Here is a 19,837-nt window from a genome sequence, read left to right on the forward strand (position 1 = left end):
ACTTGGTGATTGCAAGAAGCAGTTGCAAGAGCTTTGAGGGCAGGGAAAATGATAAAAAAAAGCCTGATAGAGCTGTGTTAATTAGTACCTGCATTATTGCACCCAGAAGATGAGATTTTCAGAAGGGAGTCAGGTGTGAAAGTAATAAGATTGACTTGAGAATTATTTTTTACAGCAATCACAATTGATTTTTAAAACTTGGTTGATTGGTTGGTTTGGGGGTTTTGATATTTACTAGTGAAATTGCTCAAACATATGAGGGAGAGGTAATCAAGATGCATCTGCAGAATCGCAGGGAGAATCGATAGGGTTAACGTTTTTGAGGAGCTTCCAGAAAACATGCTGACAAAGAAAGTCGAGAGGTGGGGAGAGAACTGCTTTCTGAACAATAAAAGAAAATAAATATTTAGAAGTAGGATAAAGCCTTTCCCTTGACTGCTTTGACTTGCCAACGAGCAATTACTCAGCAGATCACTCTGCTGTTGGTCTTGCTGACCTTGGCAGCGTTTCAAGGGTTGTAGTTATACACGGATGAACTGCTCTTGAACAATTTTTCCAACATATTAAGCATAAACGAGTTTTTCCTCAACACTGGGCAAGCAGGTCTGTCTTCCCACCTGTTTATTCTTTAAATGGGTGTTTACTTTGTGGCGGCTGCTGTAAAGATAGTTTGATTTGTTTATATTGCCCTTACAGCCTCCAAGGCAAGTAATGAGGTTATAGGCTTTAGCCTGCTGTTACATTTATTTTTTTAGAGCTGTTTTCTTCAGGAGCCCCACGTTACAGAGAAGCCAGGTCATTTTATTGCTCATTTCCAACAGTATTGCAACTTAGTGGGGGAAAAATTGCTGCCTCCTTAGCTTGGCAGATGAAGAGTCAATTTGCTTTTCTCTCATCTACCCTATAGTAGGTAGTAGCTCTTCCTGAGCAATAAATTTCAAAACACAAGGGACTTCAGAATGTTTCTCTATGAAAACCAATTTTTTATTGTCACCCTCCATTTGTAACCCAGGCATTTTATGCTACTTACAACTCTCTACTTAGTAGAAGAATATTTGCATAATTTGTGTTATGTATATGAAAGACTCCTACTCACTCTCCCTTTTATATGTCTAAAAATAAACAATTGCACCCTTCTTATTTCTAAAAGTCATTAACCATTTAGCTGCAGTACTGTGAAGTATTTTAGAAATGCAAATGTGTTTCTTTGTTGCAGCTATTAGCTGGAAGCCCTATGAAGTGCAACAGCCAAAATTAACAGCTTCTTTGAGAAAGGAATATTCCAAAGAAACTGTAGATCATCAGGGCGATTCACTTTACTCACTTTTTGGGGAAGGAATAGCCCTCCAGATCTCTGGCTGAAGGTACAAAATGGGGCAGATGTGTATGCTTACTACGGAGGCGCTAACTGGGATATATTCTGAATCATCTGAATCCATAACTCATTTGATTAAAGAATTCATGGTATTTTTGTAAAGCATGAATGCCATTCAAAGTAGTTTAAAAAAAGTACCTCAGCTAACAATTTTTATGTATTCTTAAATTATAACTATCTGTCCAGTCTCATTTTCAGTTAGCCCACTGTTTGTATTGTAAGTTGACATGTGTTAAAACCTAGAATGAAGGAAAAAACCAAACCTCTCTCCTTATTAAAGCAAGGTAGTCCTTACTTGTATTTCTCTCTAATTAATCATTTAAATCTTAGATTGCTTCATGAGTTATGCTGATTTTTACATATACTTCAAAATATTTAAATGGAATTTAGTCAGAGGAAATTCTAATTACTCTAAACTGCCAGATGCCTATTTCATTGATTTTTTTTATTATTATTTCAATACTTCAGGGTGTTGGGAAGAAAAATTGTAGGTGATTGCAAAGGTTCGCTTTTTTTGTTCTGAAAAAAATTTAGACATCTGCTTATCTGGATGAAACATCAGGGTTTCCCTAAGGCTGAAGATGACAGGACTGGATTAGAGAAATCATATACATATGTATTTTATATACTTTTATTCGTGATAGAGAAAAGAATAGACTAAATAAATCAGGCAGGAGGGGAGGTCTAGTTGTTTGAAGCAATGTGTATTGTAAGGTGGACAAGATTGTTTGGACTCACATAGTAAATCTGATGTCTCTTGCTGATACCCACTGTTCCATTATGGGTCTTTGGCACAGGGTAGTGCAACTTCCATAACACACCTGATGTCAGCCACACTTGTGAGCCACTGCCTTTGCTCTGAATGCATACTTCCACATATTTATATCCAAGATGTTCAGAGATAAGTTCATGCTCAGCATTCTGATTAATGAATCTAATAGGAATTAGCAAAACTCAAAATTTGGTGCTATTGTTTAGCATCCTAGAGGCTTGAACTAAATATAGGCAATGTATGTTTCAAGTACTGAACTATGTAAGGCACCTAAATTGCTTATAATCTCTTCCCTCTGGAGAACTGTAGTCGTAAAATCATAGGGTCATGGAATAGTTTGGGTTGGAAGGGAACTTTAGAGGTCAATTCCCCTTGCAGTAATCAGCATTATCTTCAACTAGATTTGCTGGAGCCTCATCCAGCCTGGCCTTGAATGTTTGTAGGTCATTCACAACCTCTCTGTGCAACTTGTTCCAGTGTTTCACCACCCCGTTGAACAAAACTTTTTCCTTAAGTCCAGTTTGAATCTACTCTCTTTTACTTTATAACCATTGCCCCTTGTCCTGTCACAACAGGCTAACATGTTTTAATGTAATGTTTTACGATTTCCTGTATCCCCATGAGAAGGGGTTAAATCAACAGTTCACTGCAGAGCTATGGAAAATCACCTGTCAATTGTTTATTTGGTCTGCAAGTAACATTCATGGGTCTGAGGTGAGCTCCATATATTATTTTTTGAAGCTCAACCTACATCTCAATGGGATACAAGACAGCAGATGCACAGCTGGTGCCCAGGTGATAGCCTGGATGAAAATTTGCTCAGTAATTAAGTTTTCATAACAGAGTTGTGCTAAAGTATATTTTTGTTTCCTTCCTGTCCTGGCTTGCAATGAGTTCAGTGACCCTCTCCTGTCTGAGTAGTTGTTTTGTGAGATTGGAACAGATATTATTTCAGAAAGTCTATTATTTTTTGTGATATAACTGTCATGTACCATGAGTATATTAGGTAACTGTCATAGGAAGCCCATAAATATGAATACTTTTCCAGCTGCTTTTCCATTAAACTCTGTTAGCTGAATGAAATTAGTAAATAATTATGTTGGTGGGGAGCCTGCTATATCTAATGCGCTGTGTAACAACTCACTTTTACAATGCAGTCTAATTTTTTCTATAGAGTAAATTAGTTTTAGCACAATCTAAATTGCAAATTTGCCAATTTGCATTAAAACTATGCCTACTTGTTCAGAATTGTCAACACCTCTTTTTTAAAAGTCTTTAACATTAAGCATGGGTGGATAAGACCATCTGTTTATAAAGCTTGCCTGCAGCTCCATTACTTAACACAAGACAGGTTACAGCTGTTTAATTGTTATCATGTTGAACGATTATCTTTCAATCCAAAATTAATATTTGTATATATATGCATGGAAAGCATATCGTTAAATATAAATGAGCTAAATGTGGATTAATGTCATTAAGCATTCACATTAATCCCTCAGGAGGGCTAAAGTTAGCATCATGCTACTTCCATGCCACTTTTGAGTTCTGCATGAGGCTGCTTTACCTGGTGTGCAGAACTGAAAATCAAAGCCAGCAGTGGTTCACTGAGAAGTGTGCAGCTTATGTTTATATTCCAGTGAGTACTGCCATCTAATTTTCTAATAATTTCCCCTAGAATTTAATTGAGAAAAAAATATAACAAGGAACAGCAAAAATTTAACCTTTTTCTTTGCATGACATTCAAATCAATCAAACCAAAATAATAAGTTTTCCTCAGCAAGGAATTTCTAGTTTAATCTGTTTTAGCCAAAAAATCAGGAATGTCATCTGGCTTAGATATTCAGAATTATGAAAAAATTAAGTCTAGAGCACTTTCCCATAACTGTGTTTCTGTTAGCACAGACTGTTCTGGTGACTGATTAGAATGGTTTTCTGACTGGGGACAAACACGAAGACATCAGTGTGCTGCTGGTTTTCCATGTGACCAGATCAGCATTAGCACAGAAGTACAGCAAGTGTTGAGGAATGCTGAGACAGAATCTCCTCCTGTAAGTTACATGGCTTGCACCTGTTCCCTTCAGCACGTGTTTAGCTTAGGGCTCCTTATACCACAGATTTCAAATATGACTGCAGGGAAATGACGCTATCTCTCTATAAGATCAGAGAGCAAGTAAAGACAAATGTGTTCCTTCAGTTAATTAAACTAAATGCTTATAGAAAACTTGATATGGCTGTATATCATTACACTATACATTTTTGACACATGGGCTTGACAGAGTAAGTCAAAACCAGTTTGAGGACTTGATCTGTCTTCTCTACATTTGCACATTATCAGCACAGATAACCAGTATTGTGATGCCCACTATCATTTCAGTGTTGATGCTAATTGTCAAGCATGGCCCACTTTTCTTGGGAGTTTTAAATTCCTGACAATATTCACATTTCAGAGTAGTTTAGCGTGTCACATATTTATTGTACCTTAATGCATGTGGAGGAATTTTCCATAAATTTTAAGATTCTTCTGAAATTTTTTGTCCCTCAAACTTTAATAATTACTTCTGTATGAATATATACTGTAATTATCAAAATTCCTAAATTTATGTTTTTCGTTAGTTATGGGTTTGTGGAATCATAACTGAATACAAGTTTCATCTTAAAAATAAGATTGTATTGAATGAAGGGATGACCTTTGACATTCAAACAGTTTTTATCAGATAAAATCAATCAAATCTTCAAAACTAATTATATCAAATATCAATTAGTTCAGCACAGTAATGTGAGTGGAACCCAAGTTTCAAAACACCTGACTGCTTTGCAGTTGGAATTTAACAATATTTATACCTATACCTTCAGTGCAAAAAGCCTACAAGGAAGAGATGATGCATTTCTTGGCATCCAGAGGACTGATAATCACAGTTTAAGAAGATTTCATGAAAATTAGAACAATTTTGGGCTTTATATTTCCTGTGCCTAAAGGGCATGTTATTAATTTCCCAGGCAAGCTTTGAATATGCCAAATATTTGTACATTTGGTAACCATAAAAATACTAAATTACCAGGTGAACTTAAGATAGAGCACGAATTTTTGGAACTGTGAAAAAAAGTGAGTTATTGGTCAGGCCTTAACACATTTCAAGACCAAGTATCTCAAATACAAATTAACTGTTAGCATACTTTAAATTGCTAATTGGTTAATTTGCATTTAAATGAGGACCACATGTGAAGTTCAAGTTAGGCACATTTTCAGAAAGCAGCAGAATCCTCTGAGATGTGAAGAATTTTAGAGCATGTTGTGAAGCTGATTTGAGCTGAAGTGGCCAGAGAGTAAGTGCTTTTGTGCCTTGTATTGTTGCAATCTGGTCAGACCACATTCCAGAAATACTTTCAGTCAGGAAGAAAGATGGAAACAATAATGCTTCCCATTCTGATCTATGCCCTAATGTGTTTTCAAGCTAAATTTATCTTTCATGCAGTTCTTAATGTGTCAGGTTTTCACCTGTATCTGAGGCAGGTCTTCACAAGTTTGTTGATTCAAATGGGCATCTGAACTTTTTCAGCCTGTACATGTGGGATAGTTTTAACTCCTTAATGGCACATACACTTTTTTCTAAATCCTCTTCCAGCTAAACTAATATTAAATAGGAAACAATGCTGCTCATGATCTTACTACTACCCCCAAATTTCCTATCTCTACTACATCCTTAAAAGTAACTGAACCTTTTATTCTAATACATATGTAGCTTTCCAGTAATAATGATTCAAAATCTCACTTTACAGTAAAATTGGGATGGTCTCCAGAACGAAAAGTCTAAAGGATAATGGGCTTATGTTCCTTTGTATATAAATCCCATAAATGATTACTGCAAAGAACAGTTGCAATTTTGGCAAAGGATAAATTGCAGTGAAGTCAGGTCCCTCTACAAATATTTTAAATGCATAAGCGATTAAAGAAGGTATGAGTTCAGGGTGACGAAAGTGTTTTGGCCTGTGTAAAGAGGAAAAGAAATAAAATTGTGTGAAACTATAATTCCACCCATGTGCTCTCCTTTACAAGAAGGGCAAAGGGAAATTTAGGAGTAAAAAAGGGAAGAGTGTTTGTAATCCTCCTCTATTGGCAGCAATGCTCTGAACATATGGTATGTCTAAGACAAGGTTCTTACAAACTCAGAGAATGGATGACGACTATGAGCTGCTTACACTGGAAGAACATGTGCTTTCAGTACTGTTCAGTGATGAATAGAAAGAATTACATTTGCAAATGATACCAAAGCCTGCTGCCCCCAAGCACTTTGGAAGACAGGACAAGAATTTAAAATGACTTTAACAAATAGCACAGACTATGCAGAAAAATAAGGTGCAATTCAACAAATGCTGGCTTCCATGCTTAAGAATAATCAGCTACACAAATCCAAGTTAGGAAGCAGTTTGCCAGGCAGACAACACTGTAGGAGATGCTGAATTTGACACGAGCAAACCTTTCTGAAGACAGGCTACAACAGTAGCTTTAAAATTTTGTGAATTCTGGACTTCTGTACATTTATTGGTAGAGGCATGGAGCTCCTCAGAATTTGCATATGTCATTCTTTGGGAGGGAAGCAGTTGCCTAGAGGAATCAATATGCTATTCTCTAGGTCTGATGTGGGTAGGATAAAAAATGCTGGGTTTAAATATTACAAGAGTTATTTGGCATTTTATGTTGAAAAGGTGGTTTAATTGTCAAAATAGTTAAACTGTGTCTGGGTGGAAATGAGAGGAAATAAGGGTGATCTGGTAGCCACGTCAAGAGGAGTAAACCACCATGGACTGAGTTTTGAGTAGATTAGAGAAGTCTGATCACAACTGTCAGCTCTGAGTTTGGTACCAGTTCCCAAAGCAAGCACCAAAACTTGTTTACAAACTACATTCTCCCTAAAGCTTGCAGTAAGTTTTCTCTTCTGCAGGCAAGTGCCTGTGAAACCACTGATAAAGTGGGTGCCTCATCCCCTGCTACTGCTGGGCTTTACAGAGGGTAATAAGTAATGTTCATAAGAAGTCTGGTGCACAGGATGAACTGGTTAAGGATGATTTTGAAGACCTGGATTCCACCCTTGATTCTAACATGCATTTTCTGTTAGTTGTTCACAAATACAGACTTTAAAAGATGTGCTCTCTGACTGCTCTTCACCTTCTGGGAGCAAGATTTGCACATGTGTGAGTTGCTCAAAATGTTGGTTTGTGTATCAAATACTTTATAATTCTAAGTATTCCAGAAAATCACATCATAGGTGCTTGTCACCAAGTGAATGGAGATTTCTCACTGTTGTTTTTATGCTTTAGTTTGTGGTAGAATGAGGTGAGAATGCATTCGCTTCATACCAGTAGTATGAGGACAGTAAGCTAAATAATTGTGACTTAGGGAGGAAGGTGATAGGAAAGTCTGAAAGAGAACTGTTGCTTCTTTGTTTAGATTAGCATAGTGTGCCTGCTACTAGGGCATCAGCTGTTTGATGTTTGTGAGAGAATGAGAGCTGGATGAGGACTGTGAGCTGTGCACATTCACAATGGAAGAAGTGTATGAAAGTTGTACAGGTAGCCATAAACCCATCATTGCCTAAATTTTGGATGCTTGATATGGCCACTGACATGATATTCATCTAATGTGTTCAGGGCTTTTTGGCGTATGGATTGTAAGCAAAGTTTATACAAATACTAAAAATTAATGAAAATAAGTGAAGATATTAAAACTTTCTACCTCTAAACAGATAAATGTGTGGAAAACTTAAGGGAAACAATATGGTAAAACATAGCATGGTTTGCTGATGGTCAGTTTTTATTCCAAGAAAGACCTGCTGTCTCCCTGTATGACACTTGGTGCAAGGTTATGTAGAAGTGTGAATGTGACTGATGCAAGTTATGACATTCACTGTTCCTGTAGAGGATGGGTATCTGAGAGCACTGAGGTCTGTGTGAGCAGCAAAGATACTTCTGCAGTCGTTCACCAGGGAATGGGAATTGCAATAAGGAATTGTGGGAGATGAGGAGAGGAAGCAAAGCAGAGCCTGCTCCCTGAGAACAGCACTCCACATTGTTGCCAATACTGAAATTCTTTCTTCATCATGTCTCCTTTCTTTTCTTCCCGGCTTTGATTCTTTTCTTCCACACACCCCACCCCCCTTTGGTTCTATTGTCTCCTTCTGTTTTCTTTTAGAGGAAAGAGGCTGTAATGCAGTAAGGAAGGGAGAAAGCTGATTGTATTAGTGGAGAGGAGGGTTTGATTCACACTTTCAAAAGTAAAAAAACACTTTAAAAAAAATGTTTTTTATTTAGGCTGATCTAGGTCAATATGGTGTTGGCCATGTTCATTTATGGTTTTGCTTCATGTCTGGTGGTGCTATGAGGTTAAATCTGCTCTTACAGCAAAGTAATTTATGACATTTGAGCTATTGAGTTGACAGTGTAACAGGCCTATATATACATTACAAAAACATGGGGCATTTTGCAGTCTAGTGTACAGATTACAAAGATTATGATGGGTGAAGATGTCTGATGGAGGATAATGATTTAAACTAATAGAGATATAAATTCACTATACAGTATTTAGAAGCATGTCAGCATTGTCATCCCATATGACAGAATAATCAGAATAAAGCAGTGTTACAAGGACCAATTAAGGAACATCAAATCAATGGGTATGTGACTCATGCTGATTTAAATGGATTTAATACGTACTTTTATTCTTAGGCTATTCTGTCATACCTGGAGGAAATAGTATATGAGTAAGGAAGACACTGACTTACATCTCTGATAGGAAACTAATGGGAGACATTAAATCATTTTTTTTAAGAAAGTCAGGGTTCTGACTGGTTAAGAAATATGCTGTGTTAAGTGTGAATTTGCCTGACTGTCACTGTTTCATTGTAAAATCATTTATCTGCCACATATTTATATAAATACCCACACACATCGATGGCATAATTTCTATTTTATTTTGTATTAATTTTGAATGCCACTTTGATTTTCTTGGGCTTTGAGTAGGCTAGAAAATGTACAAATCTTATATCTTCATTTTTGTTTTTCCTTTTTTCCACTTGGAGTTATATTAAGTCCTTCCACTCCTGGATATAATAGCAAGATTTTAAGTGGCACAGTCTTAAACTCTGCAAGAAAACTCTTGGAGGTATATTGTCTGGTCTGTAGTTGGACTTTTTAAGGATGTAAGATAACCTTTGCATGGCAGATGTGTAAATACCTTGCCAAGGAGTACCTGCTGAGATGCTCCATCCTACTGAAGTGCTCCAAATCCCACCTGGAATTCTCTATCCAGGGAGGGGGAAAAGTCTTGTATTTTGTATTTCTACACAGGTTCATTCCTCATTCAGTTGCAGTGCTGTGAAGATAAGGAAGACAGCATGGCTAGTTAAACTACACTGCAAAGTTATAAAATTTTTGGTCATTCATTTTCTGCTTTGTGGTTTTTCTACAATACTGCATATTAACCCAAATAGTTTCTAACATAGTCCCTAATGTCAACTGACCGTGAGTAAAAGGATGCTGGAAGGTAGAACTTGTTTTCTGAGCACTACAGTTTTGTGGTTGGGAGCTGACTTCTTGCAAGACTGCTGGATAAAAATCTCAAAAGAGTATTTTCTTAATCTGTCTTGTGTTTGGGAGTTTTTTTTGTTGTTGTTGTTTGTTTGTTTGTTTGTGGTTTTTTTAATGAAGATTGGATTCTGAAAATAGTGTATGGGGACTTGGGATTGCAGGCACTATTTTCAGTTGCCTAGGAGGTTTTTTTAATCTTCTGTTACCTATCCTTACACTTTTAGAGGCATTTAATGTTTTACTTATGGACAGATTAATTCCCCAGACAGACTGATTGCTTTCATTTTATGAAATGAAGCTCGATTTTTTTTTTTCTCCACACATACTACACTATGTTTTAAGCTGTGTAGGAGCAAGGGGAATGATGCTGGATGAGTAAGAGAAGAATTTGATCCACCCTGAAATGTAGCTGTATCATTTTTCTTTTTGTTTGTGGCTAATGTGAAAAGCTACCTAGTTTGTTGCTGTTTGTTTGTTGCTCTAAATGTTCTCTAATTGATGTTTTCATCATACTATGTCTTGCATTAACCTTACCATTATAGGGGAAAAACAACAACCAAAAGAAAACCAAAAAACTGTGTAGTGGACACCTGACACTTTCTTCAAGAAAAAGGAACTTGAAAACTTCCTCCTCTTAGCTGTAGAAGTGACTGTGCCTCCTGATACATATTGCCTCCCTCACTGGAGTCCAGAGCAGCTTTTTTTTCTGTTCATCCAAACTGGGGGAAAGGCTGTAGCTGGAAAAGCCTTTGTTACCCATCCAAAGGGTATGATAGGGAACTTGCCAGACAGGGGCCCTAATCCATCAGGGATTTAGGAAAGTCAAATTTTAAAAGAGAGAGAGGCTGTAAGTGCTGTGTTGAGAGATCTTTTTCCCAGCAAAACCAGGGGATTGAATCCAGTGTTCCTGGCTCAGCTTGGCATGTCCCCACTGCAGTGGTCTGTAGTTCCCATCTCCTTGGGCATGGGTGGATGGCTTTGGTAGCCTGCAGTGGACCTGCTGGCTTTTCTATATGACATTAACCCCTTTCACACAACTGCAGTGGATGTCTGTTTCCTGGAAGGAAGGAGGGAATATGTTACCCATCTGTGCTGTGTCTCATGTATTAAAAGTAGGCCCTGCTGCTTGAAATCCATCTTATGCTCTGTATGTCATTCATCCATCTGCCTCCTCAAATCTTTTGTGAAATCTTAAGTGTCAGAACTTACAAAAAGAAGTCTTGCTATTCTTGTACATACCATGTTATTTATTTTTATACATCTAAAGCCTAAGTTTTCACCTGCTTTTCAAAATGAAATGGATCATCACTCCACTAACCCCACTACACCCTCTTCCACCCTATATTTATAATGCAGCTTATTTTACATACTTGGTTTGTGTGCTCAGAAGAATAACTGTGACTGAATTGAGGCAGAAGAAAAAAGTTTTCCTAAAAAATCCTGTTAATCCATTGAGAATTAAGATAGTGTGCTGGTTATGCTGTCAGAGTCATGAGTGACTTGCAAATCAAAAATCTTCCCACATGGTTAGTGTTTTAAAGCTCATAAGCTAAGGAATTGTTCTTATGTTGTGTTGAAAATTGAATTTTTTAACTAGCTTTGATTATATTTTTGTTACATAGAAAATCAAAGCATGTGAAGAGAACTCAGAAAAAATGTAGTCTCAGAAATGTAGCTTCCCTTTTGCTTCTGCAGGCCTACTCTCTAAAACAGTTTCATTGATTCATGACAATGTTTGCTGAAAAGAGAATTCCTTGAATTTTTAAAAGCCTTTAAATACATTTTCATTTTGTAATGTAAGACCTCTCATGTCAGGCACACCTGCTTGATTTGCATGTGAATTCTGAACAATTCTTGTTTCATGTGACACTTCTGAAATGTCTGTCTGTTTTTTTTTTTCCTTTTAATTCTCAAGCTCACTATTTGGATAAGATAGTGAAAGGTACTGTATATTTGCTCTTTGACATGCCTTTATCTACATGGTTGTTTGGTTTTTTTAATATTAATATATAGTTAAAAACATACTAGTCTGGGCAAAAGAATCTTCTCTTACATACATTCCATGGATTATAAATATAAATCATATGGCTTTCAACTCATCTCAAAATTTTGCTTCTGTTGTATGGTAATTATAGATTTATGTACAAACTGTATACATGTATTAGATTTAATCTGAACCAATAACTGAAGATAGTATTTGTTTGCTGTTTGGAACCCTTTTTTTGTTAGTTTTGTCATTGGACCTCTACCTACAAACTCCTAAATTTTAAGGAAATTAACAAAGTGATACTCTTGTCACAGAATGAATGTCATTAGTTCTAAAGAACAGATTAATTATAGAGATGTGTGTGTTTATATACTGACACATCAATAGAATTCCCAAGGCTTTTAAGCCTTTGATTATCTTAATGTAGAAAATATATAGGAAATTATTACTTGTATCTTGTATGAGTCTAGAAAAATCTTTTATAGTCTATGCAACATTTTTAGTTCAGAAGTTCAAGGATGAAAAAGCCTAACATCAAACAGCAAAAATTCTTCTATCTTCAGTTACGGTGAAAAATTGTTTTAGAAAAATGTTTAAAATATTCCTGCCCCTCTTTCCCTGAGTATTTTCCTCTATTCCTTGTGTTTTTTTGTTAGAATATGGCAATATCCAGGCTTTCACACAATAAGTCTTGAGTGTACCCAGTTGACTCCTAAATTGCTTTGTCAGTATTGCAGTTATATATGTAAGTCGTCCATAAGTCAAATAGAAGAAATACTAAGAAAAAAAATATATCTCAGTACATTAAGAAATGCTATTAGCAGCTGCATTCTGAAAGAATAAAAGTAGCAAGACTAATTTCACAACATCCATAACTGTAGCATTCCCTTCCTTCCTCACAAGAGGTTTTACTGATTCTCTGTGTTCTATGAGTGATTTGACAAGAGTTAAGCACCCTTTATAACTTTTTTCTGTATATTTGTAATTTGGAGCTACAAGATTGAAAGGAGTCAGTAAATCCAAAATTCTTTAGAAGAAAAAAGCAACTTACTTCTGAAAAACCACTCTAAGCTTAACCAAAAGAAAGTTAGTTGACAAAGATAAATGTTCTAAAAAGTGAAGAATTGTGTACCCAGTTACTTAGGGTTTTTGGATGAAAGTTTGCAGAAAATTGTTGTGTCCAGAAATATCTGATTTGTAGCCACCTTCTCATAAGATAGTTAGTGCCATATCTGTACTTGCTTCTGTCAGTGTCTTATCACAGTCATAGATAAGGAACACCAAATTCTACATATTTATAGCGTTGTCATCCTCATACAGATCATGTTGGCTGCATGCCAGATTTCATCACTAGGAAGTGACAGATACTGTTTTTTTTTAATGCAATGTTAGACTGAAAACAATTATCGATTTTGGATATATTAAATTATGTTAATTGTTTCCCAAATTTTCCCTCCTTGGCCATAAAAGCAGACAAGATAGGATATAAAGGTAACAGCACAAAAGCCTTAGGGAGATTGTCACAAAAAATCACTCTGCTATCTGTCTTGAAGCACGTCACTACCGTGTTTTTGTTCAGTCTATCAATGTTTATTGTGGTCCTTATGGTATTTCATTTTGTCCGTCCTAAGTAATCAAATACGCACAGCTATTACATTGAGTTGGAAATCCTGTTGGTCCTGTCCCATCCGTATGCAGCCTGAATCCTAATGTTTGTTAGAATAGATGCTAAGCTGCTTCACTATTCCTGGGCTTTGCTTATTCTGTGAAAAGGAATGTATTTTTGGCATAAAGTATAGTCATTAAAACTGGCCTATACTTTGTGCAATTATTTAACGCACTGTAATTTCACATGAATACACGGCAACTCTGAGACCAGATAAAGTTAACCTTCTCTTTTATTACTTGCCTAAAATCATACTCATTTTCCTGCTTAAGAATTTGGAGGGATTTGTTCATAGTAACAGGGAGTTTAATCATTTCTGCCAGTAATTAATCAATATTGCATAGAGCAAATAATGATCTATTCTATGAACACAGAAAAATGTATCATTTTACACAGCTGGATTTGCACTATGCACTCATCTCTTGTTACTTTGAAAAAAAAATTTCAAAAACCAAACTTAATTTTGTCTGGCCTGCAGGTATTTAGAGGATTGGTGCATTTATTTCCTGCCTGTACAGGTAAGTGGTGTCTCAAGTGTCAGGCCAATCAAAGATGCCACTTTGTTAAGAATTACGTTCCCCGGGTAATGTTGCTGTTCCACTCCATGTGCAATTACAGTATTTGTGCTGTTCTTAAGGCCTGTTCCCAATAAGTGTCCCTTGTTTGTATTTTTTTTTTTCTTTTTATATTATTACAATATCTAAATCACTTGTGCTTTTTCTTTGTCTGTTTCAACAGAGGGCTGCCCTGGTTTGTGCAACAGCAATGGGAGATGCACACTGGACCAAAATGGCTGGCACTGTGTCTGCCAGCCAGGATGGAGGGGAGCAGGTTGTGATGTAGCCATGGAAACTCTCTGCACTGACAGTAAGGACAACGAAGGAGGTAAGAGACAACAACTGGATCTTCAGCTCTGGGGAGAACATGTTGAGAAACAGAGAATTTTCAGTCACATGATTGAACACTGCCAGGAGAACCATGCACACATTTGACTCACTCTTAGATCTGTAAGGATATGCTATGGTATTCAGTGCTTCTTTATGGCATATCAGCAAAGCCTTACAAGCTGCATGTGACAGGTGAGATGTGTACTTAGAAAAAGATAGGTGTCACCTTTGTTTCCATGCAGTGTTCTTTTATAATGGAAAAAATCATTGTTTCAACTCAGTGAATTGTTGTAGAGGGGAAAAAAAAGAAGGAATTCAAAATTTCAGTGATCACACAAGGAAATTGTCCCAAGAGAAGAGGCTGAACTGGGAGCTCACATTTTGAACTATGATGCAATTACTGGAAACAATTGGTTGCCCAGCCTACAGAGATCTTATCTCTCTATAGCCTTTGAATGCTCACATAACTGACAGGATACTCCTAGTAGTCTTTTCTTTTTGTTGTTTGGGTTTTTTTTTCCCTACAGTCTGTCATTCAGGTGACAGGTAACAATCTGCAGCAAGATGCAGGCAGGACTGCTAACCTAAGGAATCAATCTAATGTTATTGTTGTAATCTAGGAAAGCTAGAGGGGCTGTGACTTAGCATGATTCCAGAATCACATTAAGAAAAAAAAAAAAAAAGGAACAAGATTAAATGTGAATGCAGTCCAATATTAGATCAGCATAATGCTTTTATTGTCTATCTTTTTTCCCCTTCTCTCATCAATTCTTTTTGCTTAACACCTTCAGATTCAGAGAAGAGATAAAAACTCCATTAGGGCCTCTGGATGATGATAAAGTCATCTGGGGCTTTGTCTTTCCGTTTTAGAATGTGTCTTTCCTCTGTAATTGCTGGTTGACTCTTTAGTCTCATATCCCTACTGCAGCTGGGATCTTAGAAATCACAAACAGCATATAAATAACATTATAAATAACAGCAGCATTTACTTCCTGAGGAAAATAAGTAACATGGTTAAAACTGTGCTCCTGTTTATTACTGTACACAGCATTTGACTTGTTATCCTTCTCCATTATGCATTATATATTTTGAGGCAGTTTTCCATACTTGGGGGCTTAAAAAGTCTGACCCTAATTCCAGCAGAATCAGATGGGCCAAGGAATTACAAGATAAGGAAAAAAGAGAAACGTGCAAACATGAAGAGAGACAAAGCGAGGAGAAGAAATTAGGTGGAAGCATAAACAACTTGGAGAAAAAAATATATTATGTAGGGGGGAGAAACAGGAAAAGACATGAAAAGCCCAATAGTTGGCTAAAACAGATTCAGTAAATGTTAAAGATCATATAAGGATGTGACATATGACAGCAAGAGTCAGGAGCAGGTAATGGAGCAGTAGGAGGAAGAAGGACAAAGTGAACAGGAATGCATGTAAATAGAACAAGAGAAAAGAATTTGCTCCTTCAGACTGAAAACAATAATAGCTTTTTGTGGGGAAAAGGAACAAGGAATTGGAGCAGAACAATCTGATAGGATGGCTTAAAGAAGAAAGAATGATTTCGGGGAAAAATAGCTAGTGCTGATATTTTGTTGTTTTTTTCTCTCTCTCATTTCCTTTTTTCATATTGCCTTTATGGACATCATTATGCAGCTATGCATGAGGAAGGGGTTGGCCAAGCACTTGTTTTGCTGTGATTGGCCTGTATAATGCTATTTTTCAATGGCATTTCTCTAATTTTAATTTAGGGTAAGAAAGTCTCCTATGTAAGCTGCCTGGAAAGAGAAGTAGTATTACTTTCCTTTCTTGCAATCAATCCACTAATCTCCAAGCAAGCCATTAAAATTTCTGACAGCTACAGGGAATGGCACAAGTGTTCTTCTGCTGTATTTGTTTATCGTGGGAGATTAGGTTATCTGAGCACTTGTGCTGAATTTATAGTATGACTGCGGGTAGTGTGATCTACATCTCACTAGGCTCAGTGGTTATATAATTAAAGTTATCTCAGTTGTTGTCTGTTTGATATACTGTGGTTAGTGTTTATGCTTTATCCTACACTGGGTAGAATATATTTCAAATATTAATATGAGCACGATTCTTTAATAAAAGTGTCTGCTGTTCCTTTGATTCTTAGCTCTTTCTGGGACTCATTATTCAAATTCTGTGAACATAAGCATCCTAAGGATCCCAATGGGAATATTCTCCATAGGAAATCCTAATGGCATCAAGGCATATCTAAGTATTTTCTCTTCTAGATACTATTGACATATGATGGGAAGATTATTGCTTATCTTCCTTTCAATACAGATTTTTCAGAGTCTTGGAAATTATTTCCGTTCTCATTAAGGCTCACTCTTTATTTTCCACTGTGTTTGACTGGACTTTTCTTTACATTTTAGCAGCTCACAAGGAAAGTGCATGCATCAAGCAGATTTTAGTCTGAATTAAACTCCTAATGACTTTGTGAGGAGAGGGAACTCAGAGCTGTCTGTGGGTGGAATAAGCCTAACTTCTTGGGGAAAAAAAGTGTTACTATTATACATGAACAAGGTGGGCCATGCTTTACCACTGTAGGAAGAATAAGAAACAGGAAGAGTCACTGTTTACTCTTTAGTTTAGATGGGTCCTTATTGAACAGGTTGCTTAGTTAAGTTTTAAGTGTGCTTTGTATTAGCTCCTATCCAATTATTTAGAGTAGTTACAGGTTTCCGTGAGCAAGATTTAAGGGATCATTAATATTCTTTCTTTGCTGAAATTAAAATAAATACTGATAAAGCAATAAAAAATAAAATACTAATAAATACTAATACTAATTAATAAAAATAAATACTAATAAAGCAAAGCATACTTAGCACTACTGTGGTTTTTTAATTACTTGCATAGTCCAGGACAGCCTGTTCCTGGCAAACCAGAATAATTCAAATTCAGCCAAAAGATTGTCTAAACCAAGGCTTCTTCTCTGATAGTGGCTAATAGCTGTTGCTTAGCAAAACATTTTAATAGGGTGGATGTGAACTTATATTTTCTTTTGTATGCTAACAGGCTGCTAATTAAGGTGAGGAATTAGTGCCACAGAATGTTTTGAATATCAGAAGAGTTGCTAAGTGCAAAGATAACCCAAGCTAAGGAAATCTCAGGAAGTATCTACTTGAACTAGGAGTGATACGGTGGCATGCTTATGTTCTCTGGCTTATGCTCTGACACTTCCCATTATTCTTCAGCTTTTTGATTGCATCTGTGGTAGCTGGTGAATGCTGGATTCATATATATCATGGGATTTATCCACAGTGGCTCCAAGATTTCTTTCTGGAGTGAGAACTCATTTGGAGCCCCACATTTCATATTTTTCAACAGTAAAGCTGAATTTCAGTATACTATAGGTATGCTTGTAGAGGTACTGCAATAGTAACATTGAGCAAGTTCCTTGCACACTCTTTAGGAATAAATCAAGAGCTGTTTGTGCTTTTCTGACCAGCTGTTCCTACAAGCAGTCATTTTGATGTCTGAGTCCATTCATTATAGCCTGTTGCAAAAGATATGTAAGGATAACTGAGATTTGTTTAAAAAGTTTTCTTTCCAGTCTCTTGCCTTAGTTTGCCAGTCACCAAAACTGTCCTGGTAGAATGGCCAGCGTCATAGTTCCAAAACTGTATTCTTCCTATGTAGACACTGAATTTCACTCTATGGAGATTTTTGTTCCCTAAATATATAATAAACTTATTTACCAAGAATGGGATTTATCTAGGTCTTTGGCTATCATCTCCCCTTGACACTAGCAGATCTTTTGCCCAGGACTTGCTTTGTCCCACTATTTTTCTTCGTTCCAGCAGTTTTATTCAATTCAAAAGCAAACAGTCCCACTGATCTTATTTTTTAGACATGCATTGTGGGGATCCTCTATCTTGACTCCTTTCATTTCATCCCATAAAGAGGGCCTGGAGAAAAGAAAGCTCAGGTTGGGTTGAAAGTGACCCTTACAGATCACCTACTTCCAATCCCCCTGCCTTGAACAGGGATGCTTTCCACTACACCAGGTTGCTCAAAACACCATCCAACCTGCTGTTAAATACTCACAGGGATGGTGAATCCACAACTTCTCTGGGCAACCTGTTCAGTGCCTCACCTCCCTCACAGTAAACAATTTCTTCCTTGTATCTAATCTAAACCTGCCCTCTTGGAGTTTAAAGCCATTCATCCTTGTTCCATCACTATCTGCCCTTGTTGAAAGCCCTTCTCCAGGTCTTGCAGGCCCTCTTCTGGTACTTGGAGGATGCCATGGTCTCCTTGGAGCTTTCTCTTCTTCAGGCTGAACAACCCCAACTTGCTGAGCCTATCATAGGAAAGGTGCTCCAGTCCCCAGTCATCTTCCTGGCCTCCTCTGGACTCAACAGGTCCATGTCCTTCTTACACTGGGGGCCCCAGAGCTGGATGGGGACTCCAGGCGGGGTCTCACAAGAGCAGTTTTGATGGTTTTATGAATCTCTCCAAATAAGCGCTTCTATGAGCAGCACATGCTCCACTGCAATTCAGTGCATTTTGCAACAAAGGGAAAAAGTATCATTAGTCAAGATTTTTACAGCTGGATTTTAGGTTTTGAGGGAGAAAACAATAACGTAGTCATCACATCTTTTGTATATAGAACCATTTACATCTAGAACAAGAAAATATAAATAGCCTTCTGAGACTGATAATGACTGTCCAGCTGCCTGTAGGAGTTTCTATTTTCTTTATAATTTCACTGTCATATTTGAGTGATATAACTGACAAGGCACTGTTGAGCTAAGTCTCATATTTTTCAGGCTAAACAAAATCCATCAATAATTTTGCAGAGCCATCTCAGAAAGGAAATTTTACTCTGCTTCACACAGTGCAAAAGAGTACTTGACTTAGTGGTACTAGATAGCTCTAGTCACATAAGTACAAAGAAAGAATGAAAAATGTTTTCTCAAGTTATAAGGAGCCAGATTCATAACCATCCGTCACTCGCCTGGGCAAGTTACTGATAAACTCCACAGGAAAATAACAAACAGTATATCCCTGTATCTTGGCTGGTGAAAATGAGATTCTTTCTCTGATTGATGTTGGTGGAGAGGCTTGTAAAAATGCATTTCCAGCTGATTAGTTCAGAAGGTGTCAATCTCATGCAGTTTTATGACCTGCAGACTATACTCCAGATGTACATTTGCTTTTTATAAACTAACAAAGATGAATGGAGAAATTTGAGCATTTCTTTGGCAATTGCACCATATATTGCATGGGGACCATTCAGATAAATAAAACCCCAAAAATATTCTTTTAACCATCAGTACCCCCAGCTTTGACACTGATCCAGGCTTCTGGAGTTAAAACCAACAAGGGAGGTCAGTACTTTAGCTAGGAAAGGGTTTCATATTTTACAAGAATGAGACTAGAAAATCACAAGAGTCACAGCCTATTTGAGGTTGGAAAGGCCTCTGGAAAGCATCCAGTCCTACCCCCTGCTCAAAGCCAGATTAGCTAGAGCAGATTTCTCGGGTATGTACCCAGTTTGGTTTTTTAATGTCTCCAAGGATGAAGACTTCACAACTTCCCTG

The 19,837-nt window shown here is 37.0% G+C and overlaps 1 protein-coding gene across 1 annotated transcript in view; it reads left to right on the plus strand.

The window, feature by feature from the left end:
- Positions 1-19,837, plus strand: part of TENM3 (teneurin transmembrane protein 3) — a 347,891-nt gene that overhangs the window by 270,117 nt on the left and 57,937 nt on the right. Inside the window, exons 15-16 of the mRNA XM_056490446.1 lie at positions 11,644-11,670; positions 14,120-14,266. Coding sequence (XP_056346421.1) covers positions 11,644-11,670; positions 14,120-14,266 — 174 coding nt within the window. The remainder of the gene's footprint in view (positions 1-11,643; positions 11,671-14,119; positions 14,267-19,837) is intronic.

The sequence above is a fragment of the Oenanthe melanoleuca genome, chromosome 4 (assembly GCF_029582105.1).
Source record: "Oenanthe melanoleuca isolate GR-GAL-2019-014 chromosome 4, OMel1.0, whole genome shotgun sequence".
NCBI classification, from domain to species: Eukaryota; Metazoa; Chordata; class Aves; order Passeriformes; family Muscicapidae; genus Oenanthe; species Oenanthe melanoleuca.